General features: G+C 43.9%; 2 protein-coding genes across 2 annotated transcripts in view; both read left to right on the top strand.

Annotated features, from left to right (window-relative positions):
- The window catches only part of lars2 (leucyl-tRNA synthetase 2, mitochondrial), a 32,535-nt gene extending 31,384 nt beyond the window's left edge, over positions 1-1,151 (top strand). Inside the window, exon 21 of the mRNA XM_062399507.1 lies at positions 272-1,151. Within this exon, the coding sequence (XP_062255491.1) occupies positions 272-451 (180 nt within the window). The 3' untranslated portion in view covers positions 452-1,151. The remainder of the gene's footprint in view (positions 1-271) is intronic.
- A 4,732-nt stretch (positions 1,152-5,883) lies between these two features.
- Positions 5,884-23,990, top strand: LOC133964411 (Wilms tumor protein 1-interacting protein-like). Its single transcript, XM_062398471.1, has 8 exons — positions 5,884-7,483; positions 12,558-12,659; positions 17,034-17,101; positions 18,355-18,417; positions 19,202-19,332; positions 20,653-20,704; positions 22,119-22,187; positions 22,765-23,990. The coding sequence occupies exons 1-8, from the start codon at positions 6,274-6,276 to the stop codon at positions 22,897-22,899; spliced, it is 1,830 nt and encodes a 609-aa protein (XP_062254455.1). The 5' UTR covers positions 5,884-6,273; the 3' UTR covers positions 22,900-23,990.

Below are 23,990 nucleotides of genomic sequence, written 5' to 3'. Positions count from 1 at the left end.
TCAACCACTTCCAGAGACATGATCCCATTCGCCGTGAGCACACATACACTTGCATCTAAACACACCAGACTGAGTGCCCTTCCCATACCTACCACTAACTATGTGTAAATGTGGAACGAGAGGCGGGGTCTGTTATTTTGGGACTTTCATGTCAGGAAGGGAGACTGTGGCTACAGCTCCACATGGCACAGCCTCTTTTTTTCAGTTTGAGACTCAACGTTTTTTGAACTTCTCCCATTTATTGATCTTCTTTTTTAATTCTCGCCGTCAGATAAACAACAAGGTGTGCGGGACTGTGACGGTGCCGCTGCAGGTGTCCAAAGACACAGAGCGGGTGAAGCAGCTGATCCTGGAGAGCCAACTCGGACGGGAGCTTCTTGCCGAGCGCAGCATCAAGAGAGTCATCCTCTCCCCTAGGACCGCCCTCGTCAACTTCCTCGTCGATGAGTGATGTTCAGCACTGGTTTTGTAACTGGGACTAAGATGTAGATTCCTGTCGATCAGTGATTCTGCACGAGGAGACAGACAGAAGAGGTGGACTGAATGAAGACTGTCAGAAAGGATGGAAGTCAGCTTATATTAAAGCAACACTGTGTAACGTTTTCTCTGCAACAGCGCCCTCTGCAGCCACGTTGATCATATTCTGTTGGGCTCTGTGTTCAAGTGATTAAGTGGTATTCATTTGGAGAAAAACCATAACTGTGTAGTCCCCATTACTGAACTGAAACAGAACTTAATGGTGGATATTACCCATGATCCCCAGCTTCCTGAATAATAAGAGCTGCCGCTGTAACAGAGTCACCAAACTCTGTTTACAATTGCTCATATTTTAAGTTTCCTTGCTGGATGTCTGAAAATTTTGTTTTTTATTGATCTAAAATTAAGTATTGCTCTTGAACTTGCTGAAACTGATACTGGCAATTTAAGCTGCGCCTATCAGACTGTTCCACACTTCTCACAGGAGATCGTATCTGCTCACCAAAGTTACATGGAGCAAGAACATAAGTTCAGGTAGAGGAGTGAGAGTTCCTTTAACGAAGCTGCTATTTTACAGTAAAAATGTCCTCTAGTGTTGCTTTAATTGTCAAAACTGCTTTGTAAATATGTCTAAATTTATATTTTCTTGTTTTTAATAAAAGACTCAAGCAACAGGGTGTTATTGCTGCTATTTCTTTCTTATAGACCTTTTTTTAATTGCCAAGTGAGATTAAGTCCGTCTTGACAATCCACCCATCCCTTTAGGTTCCAGTCAATGTTCACATTCCCCTGTACAGAAACGCTACTCACTGCATCACACCCAGAACCACGACTTCACACCTCTGCGTCTGCCCTACGCCTGTCAGCCCCGAGCTCTGTAACTGAGTCACGCACTCGTGATCTCCCTCATGAGGGTTTGTCTCCACCTCTGTAGCAACAGGTCTCCTCCGAACACCATGCATGGGGCCACTGTTTGGCTCCTGTCGACCTGACGGCCTGCGGGAGATACCTAATGTGGTCAGAGAGGGATTTTCAGCTCACCACCACAGCATGGTTGTCCTCTGCTGCTCTGTGTCTCCGTCTCAACACTGGAACAACGTGACTCAGCTGACAGCACTGCCCTGTCTAAATCCCACGAACCAGCGGCATTGAAATGTACACCCACAGCCGTGTCTCTTTACAGCCTGTGTGAGTAAGCGCTTTTGTGATATGTACAAGCGTTTGTCTTTCACGGGTCGTTGTGCCTACGTCTGCGGATCATGTCGGAGTTTCAGTAGCGGCATAATAAAAGTCATATCTGGTATCAGAGTGTGGATGAACAAGCATGAATGTGATCTCTTTGAAAACACGAGGCAGTTTTTGCAAGGTCAGCTCATGTTTGAGGAAGTGCTTCTTATTTTCACAGCATTAGATAGTCAGCTTGTGACTGATACAATTATGCTGTATCTTATTATGTGAGCAATGGGAGAATTTATTTAATTTTATTATAACAGATGTGGAGGGGAGGGAAAACAAGACATTCCTGACTGATCCCCCTCCGAGGCCTTTTAAACATATTTCTACGCTCTATCTCTGACCATCAGGTGACAGGAAGTGGAATCAGGAGAGACAGAATAACAGGAAGAGAAACAAGGAATAAGAGAAGGGGCAGCAGAGAGCCAAAGCTGTGTTGGTTTTTCTCAGCATTTGCAGTGTGGGTTCTGTGAAGGTCATCTCAGCCAGATTCTGTCATTGCACAAAACATGTATCACACATTCAGATTGTGCGAAATAAGTTTTAGAATTAGTTTTTAAACCCTTGGGTCTTTTTCTCTCTTGTCACAACTGCCATTTCACTTCTTTGGGCCACAATGAACAGGTCTGAACTTGAACTGTCCTGAACAATAAGCTGAAGTTGCAGTGTCACTGAAACAGCGCTCCCTGTTTAAGGAGGGTCACACCTGCCAGGGCGTTCTCCTCAGGCGGAACTTACCATGCGTTTGAACAAATAGATATAAACGTCGGATATTTCTGAACAATGTTCCTTTGTAACTATTTTCCTCTAATTAATTTTGTCACTGTCGGCCCCTGAAGTCATTTGACGGTTTTTTTGTCCGCTCTGCAGTTTCCATGACGACTGGTAATATTGAACAGGCAACAGTATTCCACAGTGACTCATTTTCTCTTCAGACCACAGTCGGCCTTTCTTAACACACGAGATATACACTGAGAATTGTCTTTGGGGGGAATTTAAAAAAGAATCCCTCTGCTTCCTCTGAAAGTGCTGCATGGTGGAAAGAAGAGAGGGTGGAGTGCCCAGTCCCAGTCGCTCTCCACTGCACCAGTCCGGCCCCTGAATTGTTCTAGCATGTTCTCACAGGACGATGCAGTAATGCCTCAGCTCATTATCTCGGCGGGTGACCTCCAGTCTGGTAGTATGGTCATCCGTGGATGTTTTTGGTGTGAGCTCACTGAACCAGCAGGTTTTCACGAGCACTTTTAATTGTGTTGAGGATAAACCTGAACTCTTGGCTCATACGCGACGGAACCACACGTGCCAAAGTTATTCATTTAATGACCGTACCTCTCCATAGTACAGCACAAGTCATACATTTTCGCTTTTACTGCATGTTAAGTTCTATGAAAGTATCATATAAGTCTATATCCTCCATATGCTTTACTGGGATTTTTTCCATTCACTCAGAGCAACTGTTGCACACAGGGGCTATCTCTGACTCAGTACTGCAGCTGAATCTCAGTGAAAGGCTTAACAAGTTAAAGTAATATTTTTGTCATTAAATATGCTTTTGAGAAAATGTTCCTATATGTTATCTCAAAGTAAAAGAAATAGTATGACTCCTAATGAGCATGGTATTGTATATTTTGTATATTGATTGGGCCTTCTGATATAAGTACTGCTGGCTTGACTTGACTGCTTGTTTCCTTTTGAGCAGCATATACCACAATAAAAGGACTATAAAGTTTTGTATTGCTAAAAAACAATATTAGATATATTTAAGAAAAATGATTGAATGTGATGTTTGATTTTTGTTAAATCTGATATGGAGTGTTTGAGCAATGGGAAATAAATCTTATTATAATTTTATTCCTCCTTAAATTACGCAATAAAGTCACATAAGGACAAAAAAAGTAGCTGAAACCAGAAACCAGAAACCAGTTGGGACATGTTTGAAACTTTGACCCTCAGATATTGCAAGAGGTGATTTCAAAACACACGAGGACCGTAACAGTGAGGGCCACAGTCAGAATTTACAGTTTTAAATTTGAAGTCAATCCCTGAACTAAAAAGAGACTATTATATTATACTTACTCAAACCTTGAATCTATAATCTTTTTATTTCATTTTTTTACATCTGAATGTGCCAAATCAGCATGAATTGCAATATATCACAGCTAATGCTGCGCTGCTTTTTTAAATACCCCTCACTTTGCATGAGATCAGGGTCTATGAGGCTTTTTCTATAATAATAACCCTGAACTGGTACGCGAAGGGAAAGTTGTACTATGGTGTCCGTCCCCTATAAACCCTCTGTTTCAACTACAGCCTCAGCAGCAGTCTGGAGCCCCCCCCCCCCTTGGCATACTCTTCATATATTTTTACCAGGGGCTGTCAGATAATATATATACATTCTCACACATGCTTCATCTGGGACATAAATAAAATGCTTGCTAGGGAATAGAGTCCCACCCCCCCCCCCCCTCCCCCCGTTGATTGATGTCTTCATCCTCCTGTACCCAGACTATGTGTCAGATATTCCAGTCAGGGTCAGGATACAATGTGGAGGGGTCACAGTGTCTGTGTGTGTTTTCAATGGGCAGGAATGTGGGACGTCATTCAATCAAAACACAGGGGGCACAGGGACTGTAAATAGATCCCCTCACCCCCGGTAAGTAAAAACACACCCATTATTATATGGCCTTGTTTCAATAAATAGATGTGACTGGTTATCCACAGTTGCATATAAATATTGCATCAATATAAGGCAAGATTGTAAATGATTTTGGCCTTTCCACATGTACCCTTTATTTGCAACCTCTTATTTAGGTAAGATTGTCATTATCCAATATCCGATTAAGTCATGAATTATATTTATTACTTAAATAAAAGTATGATTATAAGCCTTCTGTTAGCTAAATGTATTTATAATGGCCCTTGTAATATTTGTAAAATACAATATAACTTATGTTGGATACAATTTGAGGAGGTGGAATTGACAGAACGACAACATGACATGACTGCTCCCCAAAAGTGAAACCAGAGCATCTCGATGGCCCCCTGGTGGCTGGCTGCAGTAAAGATCATAAATCCTCCTCCCTCATGTCAATGGATGGGATATGGACCAAACTAAAAGTATGCGTTACATATATGTTATTTCAGGTCTTGTCCCACTAGTGTTTGTTTGTTTAGATATTGGTAAGATTGGTTTTAATGTCTTGTTCGATGATATAAAAACAGGGTGAAATGTCCTGATTGAAAGCGTAGGCGGACTTATGACTGGTCAAGTGCGTGTAAAGATGGGAACTTGCTGCCATACGGTTCCATCCTTAAAGCGCTATTGCAGAGACACCGGCTCATCGGTTAGTAACGTTCAAATCTGGGATATTTTGGTGTAATTTCTGGATAGTGGGAGGAAGTGGAGATCCATCGTCCATCTTTATTTATAGTCTGTGGATGGTATCATATTCTATATGCGGATCAAATGTTTTGTAGGATTTGAAAAAAAATAATAAAGTAGCTGAAGTACAATATAAACCTTGAAAAAGTTGTGGAAATGCAGCATTAAATGAAAACATTCTCCACAACCCCTGGTTCCTCCATTTTAATTTTATGGAGCAAAAGCTTCAAAAGTCTTCAAACAGTTAGTTTTTCTGTCTCAGGCAGAAGAGGCTGAGTCATCCTGCTGTGTGTATTTTTACAGATGACACAGGATGTGATGGCCTCTGTTTTTAAAAGGCTGTGGAGGTTTAGAGGAAGCAAGAACATTGTCAGCCCCCAGGTTCCAGCTATTTTTGTAAAAACTAAGAAACAGCAGGTTATTTAAAAAAAGAAAAGAAAAGAAAAGAAGAGCTGCACTGTGATGACTGATCTCAGATCTGTCCTCACCCCTACTTTTACTTTTCTCCGCTTGATTCCAGCGCTGCGCCTTTAAAAGCACAAACTGCTGTGTTTTCAGACCCAACTCTTCCACGGACCCGCAAACCGGCGGCCACGTACGGCTCCGCGCTCCCTCCGTTCCCCTCCGGTGCTCAGCGGCGGACTACTCCTCATCAACCGTCGCGGCTCTAACAACATATTTTAAAACTACTTCACGGTTGTTTTGAACAAGGGTGCGGGTGGGTGAGGTTGTTGTTTTATTTTCTGGATGAGGGTTCCTTGCTGGGACTGTACAGCGGGAGGAGGAGGGGGCGGTGTAAGGGGGTCGTCCAGGCTATCGGATCCGGGATCTGCTCACAGTTATAAGCAGACACACGCAGGCTTGTTCGGGGCAGAGCCGGACGGACGGAGGGTGGAGGAGGAGGAGGACTTTCACGGGGGTGGTCGCGGAGTTTTCAACTTTTATTCATTGACCCCGGGCGATTTAAGGGACGGTTAGAAAAGTTGGAAACGGCAGAGACACGTTTTACTTTTGGGGTCTGGATCTTTTATTTTGTCACCCGTGAAGACTCCGAGGTGCCGGACTGCGAGCGAGTAACTCCCCCTGGAAGTATCACTCTTCAGCCGGCTGCTGGGGTTTTAGCTCGGCTTTAGCCTCCGGAACTTCACTTTAGCACAGCGGACATATTCAATATCGCCACCATGGATAAATACGAGGATTTGGGACTGGAGGCGAGTAAGTTCATCGAGGACCTGAACATGTACGAGGCATCCCGGGATGGTCTGTTTCGGACGAGGAGGGATGCGGGAAACAACCCAGACTTTGAGGAGACACGAAAAGTCTTCGCTTCTAAAATGACTAAAATCCACATGCAGAAGCACCAGGAGGAGATGGCCAAAACCACCCAGGCCATTAAAATGAATGGAGGTCACAGCAGCACTTATTACACCAAAGACAGGCCGCCCATCAACAGTTTCAGGCAGCCGGGGGAGGCGGCAGCGAAGCCCCCGATGCTCTCCGGCCCTGCGTCGGGCACCGGGAGCCAGTACGCGCCGTTTGACGGCCACAAACACCACCCGGGCGTCCAGTGTGAGCTTCCGGCAGGTCGGGCGCATGGCTACGGGAACAGCTACGACAACCAGGAGTCGCAGAACAGCAGCCCTACTCCTCCTCCGAGCCCAGGAAACGCGTCTCACTGCGCGCCCACACATGCTCGTCACCCGGTCAGCCAGCCGGCCGCCTGGGCCCCCTGCCGGGAGAGCCAGCTCTCTCCCTGTCCGTCTGAGGGCAGCACTTCATCTCAGCCCCCGCGCCTCCCTGCGCCCCCCACCGACAACAGCCTTCCATCACAGCAGAGCCAGTCTGGCATCACTGCTTCTGTTAACCGGAGTCCACCCTCCTCGGCCGGGCCAGCTAGGGGTTGGGCCGGAGAACCTCCTGGCTCGGTCAGACCAGACCTCATCCCCGCCCTGCCTCTGAGTGCCTTCACCGGGGGAGCAGATTTCCACGTGCATCAGTCCTCCACGCAGCCTGCAGCCCACTACGCACCACCTTCTCCTACTTTAAGATCCTCTCCCATCCACAATGGTCCTGGCAGAGCTTCCCCTATCCGACCTGCACCCCCTGAATCACCTCAACCCAAGGCCCAGTTGGCATCTGCTGCCTTCAGCCATGCCACTGTCTCCAAAAGCAGCAGCCAGAGTCAAGGTCAGAGCCAAATACCGAGCTGTGGACAGGCTGTCATTGCTGAAGCCGAGGCCCTCCGTTTCCCCAGGGCGGCCCAGCCACCCTGCCAGCCTCTACTCACGCAGCCCCCTGACCAAGGGCCCTCAGCTGCTGAAATAAAACTAGAAGCTCTCACTAAACGTCTGGAAAAAGAGATGGATGCCCAGCCAAAGGCAGACTACTTCGGTAAGACTTTTCAGACCACCAACACCAACAAGGAGGCTTCTGTCAGTCACACCACTGCTGTAAGGGCCATTGAATAAGAGAGCTGCCCACTCACGGTTCAGAACATAAATCCACTTGTTTCATATATTTCATATTTACATATGCACACACAGGCATCCTTTGTCACAGATTTAATCTGGAGGGCGACGAGCTGTCTTATGTGTTTGTTTGGTGGCATTCCTGAAAAGTCTTTGCTGATATAATAGTTGAACTTATTAGGCAGACACCAGAGAATTTTGTTTTCGTCCTGTGGAACGCAGAAATAATAATGTTCCAATTTGTTCCCTGTCTCCTTTTAAACGATGAATTGCCTGCCCTGTTGGCAGCATTACAACAAACCCCAGAGCGTGAGGAGGGGGCCCGGGGACAGAAAGAGGAACAATCTCCTCTTATCTCCTCCCAGAAATGTACTGGCCTCAAAACATTGATAAAGTTAACTCATCAGCTAGAGCTAGATTACTTCTGTCAGGTCCGGGCTCCATTAGGTCTGATCTTGTTTGAACATCCCCAGTTAGGGACTGACCGTGGCATCCCCTTTCCCCCCCCGAAATGATTTCATTCCTGCAGATTTCTTCCAGGGAGCATGGCAGCCTCCCCTGTGACTGTTACTTCTGCCCGTCATCTGAACACTGTTGCTTATATTAGCGCCAGTACCATTCAGCAGCTCTATCTCCGCTTTAGTAGCTCTATCAGGAAATTAATGGAACAAGGAAATAACACACATGCTGTGCTATGATAGCAGCTGACAGATGAAGATAAATAGGCGACGTTTACTGTACGTGGCTCAGTGTGCGTTTGCGTGCGTTGCAAACAGACAAACGTGGTGTTAGCGTGTTTGGGGCCAAGGCCATTCATAAAAACGGGATGAAAGGCAGATAGTGAGAGGCACCCCCATTACACACACACATGGCATAACACACATACCCCATGCCTCCTCACAGGAGGTATTTCCTGCAGGAATGTCGTGATTGTAATCGACAGCCGTCCCTCTGTGAGCTCATGTCGTTGTGTGAAGAAAAGACGTTCTGGAGAACGTCTCTGTCACGACAAGGCTCATGAATAGCACAGCGAGGTGAACATTACAGATGTGTGGGAGAATGTAAGCAATCAGCAGAAGTGTAGGTTTTAAAGTACCAACGTGTCCTGTAAGTCTTTTTTACACACACACAAACACACAAACACACAAATACGCACACACACACACACTCACACACACATTCACAATTGCCTACACATGGTTCCTGTGAGGACTTTCCCACCAGAACATGGCTCATCCTCTGAGTCATGCTTCCATGCCAGAAAAAAACTTGTGTAGGCAAGATTCCTTCACAAGACTTTAGTGTCTAGCGTCGGAATTCTATCTAGAAAGATATTTAAAAAAAGGCACATTATCAAAGTACTTGTTTTGTCACATTTAGTAAAATCCCATTTGTGTTTGAAAGAGGTTAGGTTATTGAATGGCAGCAACCATTTCTGTGGATCAAGACCTAAATGCCATGGTGGTATTTACCGGATCTAGTGAGCTGTGTCTAAACACGATTCTTGGATTGATCAAAGGTCCCACTCGTAGTACGAGTTCCGATTGGATTTACTGGAGCCGGAGGTTCTGGGAAAATGAGTATTGTGCCAAACGGCTGCACCGGGGGAACACTATGGAATGTCTGAAGGAAGGGAGCAAGGAATCTTAGAAACGAGGTCTGAAGATAAATAGGGGAGGGGAGTCCCAGACAAGTTAAGAGGTGTCTGCGGTGTCTGTGAATGGATGGCTCGACGAAGTGAGAGATTAAGGGCCAAGTTTCGTGGACGCTTCTTTGTCCTTTGCCACAAGAGTCAGAGAGGAAGTGAGATTTATGGACGAGTTAATCCAAGAGGGGCGAAGTGGTGGGACATCCCAGTTCTCTGCCTTCCCCCCTTATTCACACACACACACACACACACACACACACACACACACACACACACACACACACACACACACACACACACACACACACACACACACTGAGCGTTTAGTGTTGTGTTAAGATGGATGATTAATTTATCCCATCTGGCTGTGGAGAGGAAGGCTTCGTCTTAACTCTTCCCAGAGAATCTTGGCTTCTGCTTTGGCGGGCTTTTTAGAGGATATCTTTTGTGCAAGTGTGTGTTTGTGTGTCTGTGTGTGAGTGAAAGAGAGCGAGAATGGGATTTCTTCTCATCTGCTGCTCTTTGATTGTATGGCCTGCAGTTTTTGACTAATGTCTGATTGTGTGGCGTTTACCAAAAGAAAACAGTGCCATAAGCAACACAGCATATTGTACTTTTCAATGAATGAGACTGTGATATTTGTAGTTTTACTACGTTTAGGACTATCGTATGATTATGGTGTTATAGATGGAATCTTTCCTTTTCTCACACCTTTGAAATGAATGCTTTGGTCTGATTGGAGAAGTGGCAAAACTACAAGCATTACATCCATGAGCTGTAAGATTGAGTCTGTTCTAACCCTCAAACGTTGTGATTTGCAATAGATTGCATGAAAGCTTGCTACCGAGAGAATCAAACTAGTTTACAATTAAACATTGGACTGGGTTACCCAACATTAATGGATAAATAGGTGAAATAGCTAAAAAAAGAACAGATCTATAGCAAATTGCCAATGTATTAATAGTTAAACCCATCTACGGAGATGTTGGTGATTCCATTTAATTATTGTTTCAATGCATATTTAAGTAAATGAGATAGTGATGAACATTTTTCCACTTGTAAAGGCAGCGTTAAACTGTTTGGTGACAGTTCAGCTCTCAGTGTTTTTTTTTACCAGTAAGCAGCCATCTCCAGGGAGCTTTGAAAGTTTAGGACAGTGTAGGGTGGGGTGTGTTAGGAGGGCTGAAGTTTTGGCTCCATGTTTTGCTTCCCCTCCCCCCACTTGCAGCCACAAGTCAGGCCCCAGAATAATCGCACTGTTTCGGGATACAGGACTCTGGCCAAGAGCAAGTTTGTAGTGGCTCAACCTGTGAGAAGATTATGAACTAAAACAAGGAATGTTTGGTTCCAAGCAGGAAAAGAGACGAGAGAACGGACCTTAACTGCATTTCTGTTCTCGTGGGGCGCACAAATCCAAGCTATAAATATTGTAGTACACATGTCATAGGCTAAGTGCCCTTGAAAAAGTTCTGTTCTTTACTGTATTATATTGTACTGTTCTGTTTACATACAGTTTTCCTGAGAATCCTCTCAGATGTGAAGTGATTGTAGTCAAGATTTAAAGAAGAAAAGCTTGGGAAGAATGTGATTTAAAGGACCTTCCCTGATTTATTTCAGGAATTTGAGGCCATGACCACTTTATTGTGTTTTCATGTAAACAAAATAGCTTACATAAGAGCAACATTCTTCAGCTTTCTAATAATATCCCGCTATTATCTCTAAATCTTCTTTCCAGCCGTCAGGGCCCCCGATGATGTGTCCTCTGTTGTGGTATTAGGAGAGGCTTTAGCGGAATTATATATAGCCCGATTGTATGTTGCAGTAGTGAGTGTCTTAGAGGAGAAACAATTGAAGAAGGTTATTAAAATGTAATGGCGTGTGTTTTTTATGGGGGGGGAGGCTGCCGCGTGATTGTGTGTTGGATAAACTGGAAACAGAAGTCTCTTTGTCAGTGTTCGCGGAGGACCAGGGCTGGGCTGGGCCGGGCTCTTCTGCTGGGCTGTCTCTAGGGAGTTTTTCTATAAAAACGTACACACACACACACCCACACCCAAATAACCTCTTGCACGTACACACACACACGCACACATCCTCGCAGTAAAAGAGAAAACTCGTGGTCTCGCTTTCAACCTCCATCTACACCCCTTCAGTCGCTGGGACTTTAACTTAGTACTTCATTATTAGATGGTCATATCCTACCGTATCTGATTGATACTGCCTCGAGCTGACAGCCCATTAGGGACAGTGGCTCTCACTTGTCGCTGTCTATATGTCAGTTGTCACATCATGCCTCATCATACGGTGCGTGCTCAGAGACAGAGGGGCAGTGACAAGTAGGTGGAGGGTGGAGGATGGATCTTCATGTGAGGAGTCAGGAGAGTAGAGTTGCATCTTAAGTAGCTGCAGATTTAAAATAAAGTTATTTATTGATCATGTGGAAACTCTGTGTAGTTCATGAGCTGTCCAAAGTCAAAGTGGAGATTATGTAATGAACTGGTGTTCTTCACCACATCTCACCTCGGCTTTGATTTGTATTTCTTTTTGTTAAATACTCATTTTGTCCTGTTATCTGTTACAAATCTGTTTGGCTTGGATGAGTGAATGGATTAATATTGAGTAGACGCTGATGTCTGCCTGTGAAGTCACACTAGCTGTGTGCGTTGTTCGGGTACGACCTCTTTGGTTTCTTTCAGAGTCTTCATCAACACACTTCCCCTTCTCTAAGCCAAGTCAAATAAGCAAACATTGATATAGTTCCTCTTTCAGTGATCCAGCTGGTAACCAGTTTCCGGACTTGTGATGTTTTTTTCTCTCCATTTGAGCTAAATCAGAACATCCGCAGCTCTTTTCTCTCACTGCTCCCGCTACGATAATTTAAGAATGAAATCTGGGTTATGAATAGGAAAGTAGTTTCAGAAATATGGACTGCTCTGTATGAATACACTTTTTATCTGACCCAACTTGTGTCTTTGAAGAGTTAACTCAGCCAAGGAGGTTTATGTTTTCGCCCATCTGTTGGTTCGTCTGTTTTCAGCAGGATTACGCAAAAAAACTTCAGGACGGATTTAAACCAAAACTTGGGCCAAACTAGAATTCTAAAAATCAGGCACATTAAGGGATCTGATGTCTTCAAGTGGAGTAAATGTAGTGCAGCTTGAATTGATTTAAAGGTGCTGATGAGCCTCAAGCTATTCTAGTTCAGTGTGTGTTAGTGTAGTGTGTGAACGCATTAGTTTCACGTGTTGATGGGACGTAGATCCATAACTTGTGTAATCTAACTTAAGCAAATGACAGAGTACGTAACTATGTGACTTCTTTGACTCACCGATGTTTCTGTGTTGCGTTGCAGGAGTGTGTGTGAAGTGTAACAAGGCAGTGCATGGAGCCAACCAGGCCTGCCAGGCGATGGGAGGCCTCTACCACGACAGCTGCTTCACCTGCAGTGCCTGCAGTAAGTACACAAATACACAGCATGTCCTCACTAAGTCCATTCAGACACTTTCACCTCTTCTCCCAGCTCGATTCACATGTAAAGCTCGAGGCACCTCCAGACTCAACAGGAATTCCAAAGACCCTTGTCTGTCAAACGAAAGCTGTACTTTCTTCTTCAGTCAATCACAGGCCAGAGCAAAAACACACAATTATTTAGGGATTACCGTCGTGTACTGTTGGTGTTTGGTTTCTGGGTGTGCCAGTCACTCCTCCAGCCCACACAAAGACACACAGAGCAAGACTGTTTGCTGACCTCATTCATCCGTCAGTCAGGTGAATAGTTTGACGTATAAATTCATACTTTATAGTCTATAAAGTGGATCTAAATCCTTTGCAGGGTTTGAAACTGAAAAAATACTGACATTTATAATCAAAGATCATGTTTTAATGAGGTATTATTATTATGAATTGTGTGTCATCCGTATGTTTTACAGCACATTGAGCTTGTCGTCAAAAAGATAAAGAAACAGCCAGACACTGTATAGCCAAGACACTGTCTGGACTTCAGTGCATGTCTGAAAGCAACTTATATCTCATGAGACGTACAGGTCAGGTTACATAACATTTCCCCGGCTCCAAGGTGAACCATCCGGTGGAGATAGTGACCCGTGGTCCATGTGTCAGTTTGGCTTGTTTCAGTGGATAATTCATCGACCGCTGCTCCTCTCAGGGTTTCTGTTTTCACTTTGTCACTTCAGACAGTTTACCTGACCAATTAGTTGGAGCCAGACATCAACTGTGGCTGCAGTTGTCCGATGTTTAATTGACCCGCGGCTTCCTGCCTGGGAGACAGTCTCTTTCTATAGCTGGAGCATATCCTGGCTCTCCAGTCCAGCCAATTAAAATCTCTCCCTCAATTACTGCGGGTATGTGGAGTATTTGCTGCACAGTGATGACCCCTGCTGAGGCCCATCATTCCACTGCACCTTTGACCTCGCTGGTTAGACACGCAAATGTATGATTAACATCTCTGTGTTTTGTTTTACTTTTCCTCTTATGTGTGTGTGTGTGTGTGTTAATGAGAGGGGAAAGAGGATACACACTGCGGCTCAGAGTGAAACCCATGTCTGATGTGGGGGGAGGAGGCTACACATCACATACCTCTCATACCTTGCTCCGTGTGAGGGGTTATAAGGGTTGTGTTTGCCGTGAGCGCCCCCCCCCCCCCCTGAGGAAAAGCATCTCAGCTGGGGAGGAGTGCAGGCATAGGGGCCCTCGGTAGGTCGGCTCCGGGAGAACACTGGTAATGTTATGTCAGCTGGGGGGGGGGGGGGACACCCAGCACATTCCACCCAGCACATTCAGCCCCCATACAAACTTTGACATACACATGCGTTATGTGTTCTTGCTTGTGCCCACACAGTTAACAACACGATGCAGTCCAATATACAGTGCTTTAAAACTTTAGGCATCCCCTTTCATCTTCCTCCTCCTCGGATGACTTGTATAACAGGTCTTAATGACCGTGAACTTCCCTCCAAGCCGTTACTCCACCAGTTTCCCCAAGGTGATGGTAAGGCAGAGGAACATTCCTGGAAGGGAGGGGAGCTCAGGCTGCGTGTCTGGGATTCAGGGCTTCACGGCTTGAGGGGACTTCCTTCCAGGGGGCTTCCTTCCAGGATAATCGTCTGTCTGTTTACAAAACATTTTATCCCAATCCCAGTTTGTGTGTGAAACGAACGGCGGGTTGAAACGACTTCACAACTGCATGTGCCTTCCTGGTAACTGCATTAAGTGTAATAACAGTCCCAGTCTCAGTTTCTGCTAACATAACATAACATCAGCCTCTCATCCCGGGCCAGTCCTGAGTCTTTGGAGAACGCAAACAGGTATCTGATTGGTTTTGAATCCACTGGTATGTTAACATCTGGTGGGTAGAATGTCAGAGCCTTGCCCAAACCTCCCAGGTGTTGTTCAGAGTCAAGGAAATGGATTCGGAACAGCTCAGAGAATTCCTCTCAGTGCACAGAGCTTTGAAAGAGTTCAGTATAGTGCATACCTCTGCCAAGGCCAAGTCCCCTTCAATTCAATCAAGCTGCACCAAATTACACACATGCATAGAAGTCAGACCCCTAAATATGTCCGATTTTTCCTCAGGATCTATGATTTATTCCCCGGGACAAATATCTAACAGTGCCCCATTTCAAAACCTAAAGAAAGGGAAGAAAAATTCTTGGATTCCCCTCCTTGATCCTGATCTGCACCAACATTTGACGAGTTCTTCCCTGAGTCATTACTTCCACCAAGTTTCATTGTAATCCGTACAGTAGTTTTTGCGTAATCTTGCTAACTAGTAGACAGACAAACAGGAATGATAACATAACAACTCCATGGCTGGGTTTATTAAACACTATAGATACCTCTAACAGGGTTACAGATGAGTTAATTTGATACTAAATATAAGAGCCAGCTCTCTACAGACGTGACGTTGACACAAAAGAATTGTGGCTCTTTTGGTGAAGTGTCTCACTTGAGTAATTCACTCTCAGGAGAGAACAGGGTTTAGCCTCGATTAGCAAGCCACGGCAGGGTCAGCGTGACCTGCTTATTTTCTGAATGGGATTACATAAGGGAATTCATAGAATACTTTAATTAGAAAATGGCTCTGCATTTTGTTCTGTCCCACCGGTGTTTTACATTTTTATGAAAGTGCAGGAGTCACACTTGGTGCTGGTGCTTTCAAACCGTCAGCCCTGACTCCTGACTTTAATTAAGCTCTTATCTGTCTGCAAAGCGCCGAGCTTTCCCTCACTGACTCACTAGGGCAGGAATGTGAAGAAGAGGAATGGCTCATATCTCACTTTCATCCCCTTTATTTGCTCTTTTTTTCTGAAGGGGCACAGTCCCGTGACTATCTGTCAGTAATTAACCAAGGCCAGTTCAAAATCTCAGCCGGATCAAAATGACTCAAAGTATTTATTGTGCCTTAAATAGCTTTGGCAAGATCTTGGTTGCTATGTGACCATTATTATTGTATTAAAGATAATGTAATTGTGAGCAACTGGTTCAGGGAATTGCATGTGCCATGTATTTAAAAGGATGAATCATGGGGTTCTTTGTTCTTTTTTTTTGGTGTTATTTTCATGTTCAAAGTATTATTCAAGCTCGTTGTTAAAGAAAAATAGTTAATTGCTTTCTTTAACCCCTTCAGACAGCTACATTATGTCAGTTAATTGTGTAGGGACTTAAAGGAACCAGTGAGGGGATTAAAAGAGAGGAGACCTGTTTGACTGAGCTCTTTGTTGCTCTTTATTAGATGAGTAACGTCATTTTCATGGCTTTGTACTTTAGTTTTTTGGTAATTCAGCAAATTAAAAGCACAGCTTATCTTAGTACGTCATCACATGGAGGAAAAAAACAACTTTAAAAAAGATCCAGTGTTTCCATGAAGCGGGAGTCTGTAACTTTGCCCTTGACGGCTTATTTAGTTAGAGATCTCCACTGCCTTAAGAATAGAGTAACACAAGTCTTCTAGTGGCTAAATGACTGCGTGAGTGTTTGTTGATACACTAATCAGGTGAACGGAGCACGAGATGGGAGATAAAGAGCGCTCCTGTTCACCAAGGTCAACCCCCTCCTCCTCTTCCTCCTCTGTGTTGTCCCCTCCCTCACCTCCCCGCTCAGAAAATGTGAGGAATGTTCCCCTCTTCCTGTGGGACCCGGGCAAGAATAGCTATGAAGAGAAGAGGTTTTTGCTGCGTCTGTGTGTTGCCGTAAGAAGAAGCCAGATCCCGACTGTAGAACGATTAAAGCGCACAGTCAGACAGGAAGCACACGCAGCGTGTGTGGAGAGACACCAGAGAGGAACAAAGAAGGAGAAGAATAGAGGGCTCGCTGTGGCTCCTTGGCCTGTGGTCGCCATGAAATCTAATAGAGCCAAGTGTTTAATCTGTTTCACCTGTCTCGTAATTGGATTTAATCAGATTTTTATTCTACATGTTTGATCCAGATGTTTTCCTTGTCCTTCTGCAGCCTGCTGCACCCTGGCAAAATTATATTAAGACACCGGCACACCATCGATCTGTGTATGTGATTTATCTGCCTGGATTCAGTGAGATATAATGAATATTGCAAAAGGGTCCATTACCTTCGAATGGTTGTTATTAATCATCACCATCTTTAAACATTAGTGCCGTAACTGTTTTCTGAGACCGGGTTCAAAATGTTCCACTACAGATTTTCCACCATCACATAACTGACTTACCTTCTCTGGTCTGAACTTGTTGTATCTCATTAATCACAACAACACTTCAGAGTTCAAGATGCAGATCACACTTTGTGTTTCTGTCGAAAAAAATCATACAAATGGACGTTTCTGTCTGTGTCTCTGCAGGTCGAAAGCTGAGAGGGAAGGCTTTCTACTATGTCGGAGGGAAGGTTTTCTGTGAAGAGGACTTTCTGGTGAGCGGTCGATGCACAATCAATGCTTAGTTTACCTCTACTGATGCATGTGGTCACCCGGCCAGCATCTCTCTCGTGTCTTGTTTTAGAAATCTCTCTATAGTTCCAATTCCTCACTTTCAATCAAAATAATTGGTTTCACTTAAGTTTGTTACTTACTTCAATGCAACCCATAATAGATCACCTTTTAAATTAAATGCACTATTTGGGTAGGAGACTATCACCTTGTGACTCAGTTTCTTGCATCTAATGCCGATTATTCGTATCAGTTTCCTCTGTTGGTCGGGACTGGAGTCAGGTCAGTAACTGGATAAGCAGTTATAGGGTGGAGGGCAGTCAGGCCATTCACATCAGTGCAGTGTGACTGTATGCAGTGGTGGAGGAAGTACTTAATTATTTGACCTTCCTTGTATTAAAAGTACAAATAAATATACAAAACCAAACACACGTGAGAGCATTAACTTTTGATCTTGAGGAACAGTAAGTAGGTACTTGCTTTTGAACATACTTAGAGAATACAAAGTAAAAAGACTTGCCGACTGCAACCAATTCCCCAATGCAAGAGTCTTCGACATCATTCTCGGCATTTTCCAAATCCTTGAAATGTACTTTGTTACATCCTTTACTTTGCGAAAACAGTTGCCACCCTCTGGCAGAATTTGTTGTAATTCACTGCAAGTATTTATTGCAAGTCATAGTGTGAACACCAAACCACTTTTGTTGTGGTTATTTCCCAACTTTAATTTGAACATTTATTTACCCTGTCAGTGGCTCTGTGTGTTTACCCCAGGAGCCTTCTCCGTAATAAAAAAACAAACATATGGTCCTTCAACCAGAAGCTCAGAGTTGCTCAATTAAAATCAAAATTTATGCTAAATTACATTTACTCAGGCTCTGCTTCCTCCATTTCCTGTTAATAGTATAGTTGTGTTAGTGTGGACATTCCTCACTGACACTGCTCATACATAATAAGCAATAATAAGGCTTATTCAAATACTGTATCAATTCATTGCCACTCTCAGAACCTCATCGTATTCATTCTTTATGAGCATGTGGTTGTTTTAAGTCGTTCTAAGGAGGAGTTATAGTACAAATACTTATGCTAAACCACACACACACTACTTGGGTTAATGTCTGGGAGACACAGTGGAGCAGATTTGTGCTCAGTCTGAAACAGGGTCAGAAATTTTAGTCAGCCATTAAAGAGACAAATTCCAATGACCTCACTGTCGTCTTTTCTCTGTCTGTTAAAGTACTCTGGTTTTCAACAGTCTGCAGACAAGTGCAACGCCTGTGGACATCTGATCATGGACATGGTGAGTGTCTGTTACTTCTCTCCAGTAGTGTATGCTTTCGTGTGGCTGTTTGTGTGTGTGTGTGTGTGTGGGTCCGAGCCAGGTGATCTCAGCAGAAACTTAGTGTTACCTCACCCTAAAAGAGCTTTCTGTGGGTACATCTGGAGAAACACTCAGGAGGAACCATTGGCTCTGTTTGTGCATTTCTCACTCTCTAATACATGCACACACACACACACACACACACACACACACACACACACACACACACACACACACACGCACACACCGGTCTCATGGGTAAAAACAAAAACAGACGCTCATGTGATCCAGTCAGAAGCCTCCTGACATGACTCCACCCAGGTTCTCAGTTCTCGCAGACAGAGGAGAAGCAGTCTCGTCTAATCACTTATAACTTTCTGTGTCTCACAACAGAAATCATCAGTGAAAACTTGTATTATTTGTTATGTTCATGTTCCTTTTTATCTCACACAACATAAAGCCTGCCTCCATGTTAAATCTGCCAGAGGAGACTTATACTTAGCTTTGTCCGTTTCTTGTTATGACACAATACATCCACAGGGGTTATTAAAATTAAACTAATCTTAAAACATAGGGTTGATGCAAATAACAGAGAGAAAATATTCAAATATGTTCCTCTGCCTTAAATGTAGTCAGATAAAGAAAGTCCAAAGGTTGGGGTGACTCACTACCAAACTGTGGACTATTTTCTTTTGGATAGATATAGCATAATAAAGCTGTGAATTCATTTCCTGATATCCTTCTCTCATTTCTGTCTGTATAGATCCTGCAAGCCCTCGGGAAGTCCTACCACCCCGGCTGCTTCCGCTGCGTCGTCTGTAACGAGAGCCTTGATGGAGTGCCCTTCACCGTGGACACTGAAAACAAGATCTACTGTGTCAAAGACTACCACAGGTGAGTGTCCCTTGTTACCCAGTAGTTCAAAATAACACGAGGGCGTGACCTGAATCTATCTGTGTTAAATTAGTTTAGCCTGGCGCTAAGGAAATGTCTCGGTTTCACATTCCAAGTCACAATTGCCGCGCAGCCCTTTAACTTTCAAGCTACCGTGGGATCGGGTTGAGAAAAAAATCGCGCCCTGTTGACGAGTTGAGTTTCTGTCCGACACGTGTGGCAGACACATGAGAAGTGTTGTCAGGGATGAAAGCCGAGTCAGGGGGAGGGAGGGAGGGAGGGAGGAAAGGCCTCTGTCCAGTTAGAGGTGTGAAGAGTGGCGTGCGGCCATGCAGCTCCACTCGTCTGATCTCCACACTAACATGCTCTGAGAGGACAAATACACAGCTTCAGTTGTCAGAATGAACTGGAATGGCACTCAGTAGAACTAATACCTCCACATACCTCTGCCTTAACAGCTTAATTCAAACAAGCTGCACCAAATTTAACACAATCATTCCTCTATATATACCAGATCCTTGAATTATTTCCTAGTAAATCTGTGAAAATATCCCAAAAAATACCCTGACTCAAATTTTTTAAGAAAGTTTAAAAAATAATTGAATCTGCACCAAAATGTAATAAGCTCTATCCTGACCCATACCACATCCTTCCACCAAGTTCTGTGGCAACCAGCTCCGTACTTTTGTCTAAAGCTGCTAAGTGACAGACAAACACAAATAAAAATGTAACCTCAGAGTGAAAAACAAGAAATGTGTTTGTGGGGAAGATTGACTTTGTGCCTATTGAGCCACTTTATGATGCTCTAGTACCCGAACCTGTGAAGCAACCACAGCCGTTCTTCTCTCTGCCGGGACAGGGTGTACTGTGCAGCCGAGCACATGGCTGATCACCGCCTGCCGGCTCCCACATGTGCTCCACGCTGATCAAATCAGACAAACCTTATTGTGTTCATTGTTTGACTTTTAGCCGCAGTTATGCCCATCCACACTGAGAGGCCCTTTGTTATTCCCTCAGACTTCCAGGTGCCAGCCATGTGTGTGGAAATAATGAATTCACTTTGCTTTTCGTTTTTCTACTCCCTTCTGGATTTTGTGGGGAAGCACGTGCGTGAGGGGAAGCCAGCACATCTGCAAACCTGGCATCTGCTGAGTCGAATCAGGACTCTGAATCTAGTCTGCGGCAGGAGAGAGGGAGGGCGAAGGCCACATGGGTTTAAAGGTTTAGAGAACTGTGACCTTTCTAGTCTGTGGTCTGTGTCATCTGAGTGCAGGATAAACAGATCTATAATAACTGTCTCTTTCTATCTCACAATCACAGGGTCCTGGCCCCGAAATGTGCCGCGTGTAATCAGCCCATCCTGCCCTCAGAGGTAAGATAACATCAGCCTGTGTTTAGGGTTGGATAATATAAAACCTGAGTCTTACTCTTATATAGGGGTTTAAGAAACATGTTCAATCATTTTACATTTTTAAAGTAGACACAGCTTAAAATATTTATCTTTTAAAAGACATATCTTTTTTGCAAATGTTATGATTAGGGTTTTGTGTTGGATGGTAAGTGTTAATTATATGATTTACTAATAATCATATCCTCCACATACTCATGTTTTTATCATGCATGTAGTGGGAGTATGCTGCATACCAGAATCAGTTCAAGTTTACATATACGCAATTGACCCTGATAACTTAAAATATTATAAACAGTATATAGTAGTAGTAGTATAATAGTATAAACTCTTAAACTCTAACTTTAATACTTAGAGTTAAATGCCATTCTTGTATGTAAAATGTGACTGAGAAGTACAACCAAGATGCACCAAACATTGTAGTCACTCTTATCAACCTGAGTAACAGTCAGATCTAAGATGGGCACTGATGGTGATACAGTATCAGATGTTACCAACGATGTCTTTGGTTGAAGAGGGAGGGTCAGATGAATTTCAGCATGATGTAGTGAAGTCTAGAAGGGGGTCAACTTAACCTGTTGACCTCCAGCTAACAGGAACCCAGATTCTAAATCCTCATCTCCTCGTGTTGACTCACGATTGATCCAAACTCTGAATTCAGCTGAGCTAATCTCGCTTTGAGGGAAGTATGATTCAAACACACACAAACTCACACACACACACACACACACACGCACACACACACACACACGCACACACAGGACATGCTGGCAAAAGCAAAGAAATGTCCCAAATTAGAGTTGACTTTTCTGTAATTTAACTTGACCTGCCCTTATAGTAGGCAATGAGGCCGGTATTTAAGAAGAGGTGCTGGGCGTGTGTGTGTGTGTGTGTGTGTGTATGTGGTTGGGGGGGTCATAGTGTCTTGTGCATTCATGCTTGCTGCACGGATGTTCAGGGGAGTTTCCTTTCTGGCTGATGTTGTGATATTTTAAGTGAAGCAAGTTTCCTGAAGAAAAAAAAAACAACAACCTTCTCTGTGGTCATTGAAAATCAGAAGGACCAAGCTCACTCTTAAGACTCAAGATACACGGTCTTGAACGCCAGACGGATTTGTAAGAACCTGAGTTCTTTCAGCAGTAAACTCAGAAGATACAATAACACTGTATTGGTAATTCAGCAGCAGAATGGGTCTGTGCTTAAAGTGAGAGGAGAAGTTTAAAGTGCAGAATATTCAGCTGCTGGCTTACATTCCTGTGCTTTTATCGACTTTTGAAGCTTGGGTCAGACTGAGAAGTGGAACACAATGAAGCAGCTGATTGTCTTCTGGCGAGATTTGCTTCAGTTGCCTTTAGTTCTCTCTGAATTTCTTTTCCAGGGGTCTGATGAAACCGTTCGAGTTGTATCCATGGACAAGGACTACCACGTGGAATGCTATCACTGTGAGGTGGGTGGAAACAACAGTGGACACGCTGCCACAAACTGAAAACAGGCCTGTTTTGTGGCATCGAGCCAGAGTGCCTCTGAATGGCTCTTTACGAGTAATCATGAATGAATGATGAAAGATCCACAGTCTTAATTACAGTCTCAGGGATAATTTCGTACTGCCGAGGACACGCGGATGTGCGACACCTCATCAGCACTATCTCATCATTTTACCCAAATGCCTCCATTGGCTGCTGTACGTTCACTTCATGTAAATAAAATCAGTTTCAAGTTGTTCAACGAGGGGAATCAAGTCGTTTTGTCTCCGCAAACAGATTTCTCTCTTTGAACTGAAATATTTACTAATGATGATAAGTTTGAATTCTTTTTGTGGGCGCCTGCAGTTCTGCAGCTCTCTTGCTGTCGCTGCTGTGCACATCCTTCAGTTTTGGTATATTTCTATTTTAGCATGGCGATCCTTCAGTGGTTGAAAATGAGGTCAATGCAGAGCAGAGCAATTATCCTCTACTCTGTGGGCTCAGGCTCATTCAGTGGATGTGTCTCTCTCATCCCTTCTCCTCCCTCTCACGTTTCCTTAGGATTGCAAGAAGGAGCTGAACGACGAGGAGGGTCACCGCTGCTACCCCCTGAACGGCCACCTCCTCTGCCACTCCTGCCACCTGAAGAACATCGAGCCCGGCTGCTCCTCTCCTGTCACGACCTCCTCCTTCTGAAGCCTTCCGTAGGCGAACGGAGACGCCTGGTGGACGTAACAGAGAACTGCCAAAGAGTGACTTGAACTGCAGGAGCGTACACGTACAATTCTTGTTGTAGAGGATTGATTGATTTAATGCCTCAAATAATACTACGGTTAGGTTTGTGTTCTGACAGGAATGTTAATAGGAAGGTTAAGACGCAGTGATGAAGTATGTAATTCACCAAAACTCTTCTTTGAATGCTATATATTGACTTTGCAGTAAGTTTTGCCAATATCATTATTTGTATGTAAATATCAGTTTCATTGGCCGTGTAAATATCTTATAGTCAATTTCTTTTAGATACAGTGTGCCTTCAAATCCCCTTTCACGCTCCTGCTGTTAAATTACAGCTCAACATGCATCTACAAATCCTCTGTCCAAAGGTTCTGCTAAGATTTACTGGAATATGTGTAGGTAAAGTCCACGGAAATCCCTGGTACCTAATGTTTGAGTCAGACAGAGAGGATAACCTAATATACAGTCTTCTGTCTGAAGTGTTCCTTCTCTTTATATAGTGGTTACCAGTGGTCGAGTTAGGGGATCCGACAGCACAAACCCTCACTCTATTGAATCACACACAGAGCCAGCGATTTTGTTCATTTCTCATATGCAATAAGTTATGACTTCTCAATACAAACATTTCATTGAAAATGTTTCTATGCCTTTCTGAACTCGAAATGTTTCTACGACTTTTGTCTAGTCTCATCAGGAATGCAGAGGAAAGCCAGGTAATTGTTGTTTGTCACATGCAGCCTGTTAGCACTTATGCTACATGTTTGAGTTTTCTATGCACCTATGAAGGGGTTAGGTTTTAGACCTGTAGAGCTACATATTCTGTTACAGCTGCGTTATGATGAAAAGATGATACACATTGTAGGTCTATGTTAATTTACTCTTGATGCATTTGGGCAAAAATGCACCCCTGTGATACTGATGTGATTTGCAGTGGTAAGAGCAGTTTGGATTTATCTATCTTTGCCATCCAAATGTTATCAGTGTCTTCAAACATATACATATGTGCTGTCAAGAATATATATTTAATAAATGCATTGCAATTTAAAGACTTG

This window comes from Platichthys flesus, chromosome 11 (genome assembly GCF_949316205.1).
Source record: "Platichthys flesus chromosome 11, fPlaFle2.1, whole genome shotgun sequence".
NCBI classification, from domain to species: Eukaryota; Metazoa; Chordata; class Actinopteri; order Pleuronectiformes; family Pleuronectidae; genus Platichthys; species Platichthys flesus.
This window is presented reverse-complemented; position numbering and strand designations above follow the sequence as displayed.

Coding starts and splice junctions, on each gene's coding strand:
- LOC133964411 (XM_062398471.1), top strand. CDS start 6,274: ATGGATAAATACGAGGATTTGGGACTGGAGGCGAGTAAGTTCATCGAG. Junction 17,102..18,354: donor TCTGTGAAGAGGACTTTCTG/GTGAGCGGTCGA, acceptor TGTCTGTTAAAG/TACTCTGGTTTTCAACAGTC. Junction 20,705..22,118: donor AGCCCATCCTGCCCTCAGAG/GTAAGATAACAT, acceptor TTTCTTTTCCAG/GGGTCTGATGAAACCGTTCG.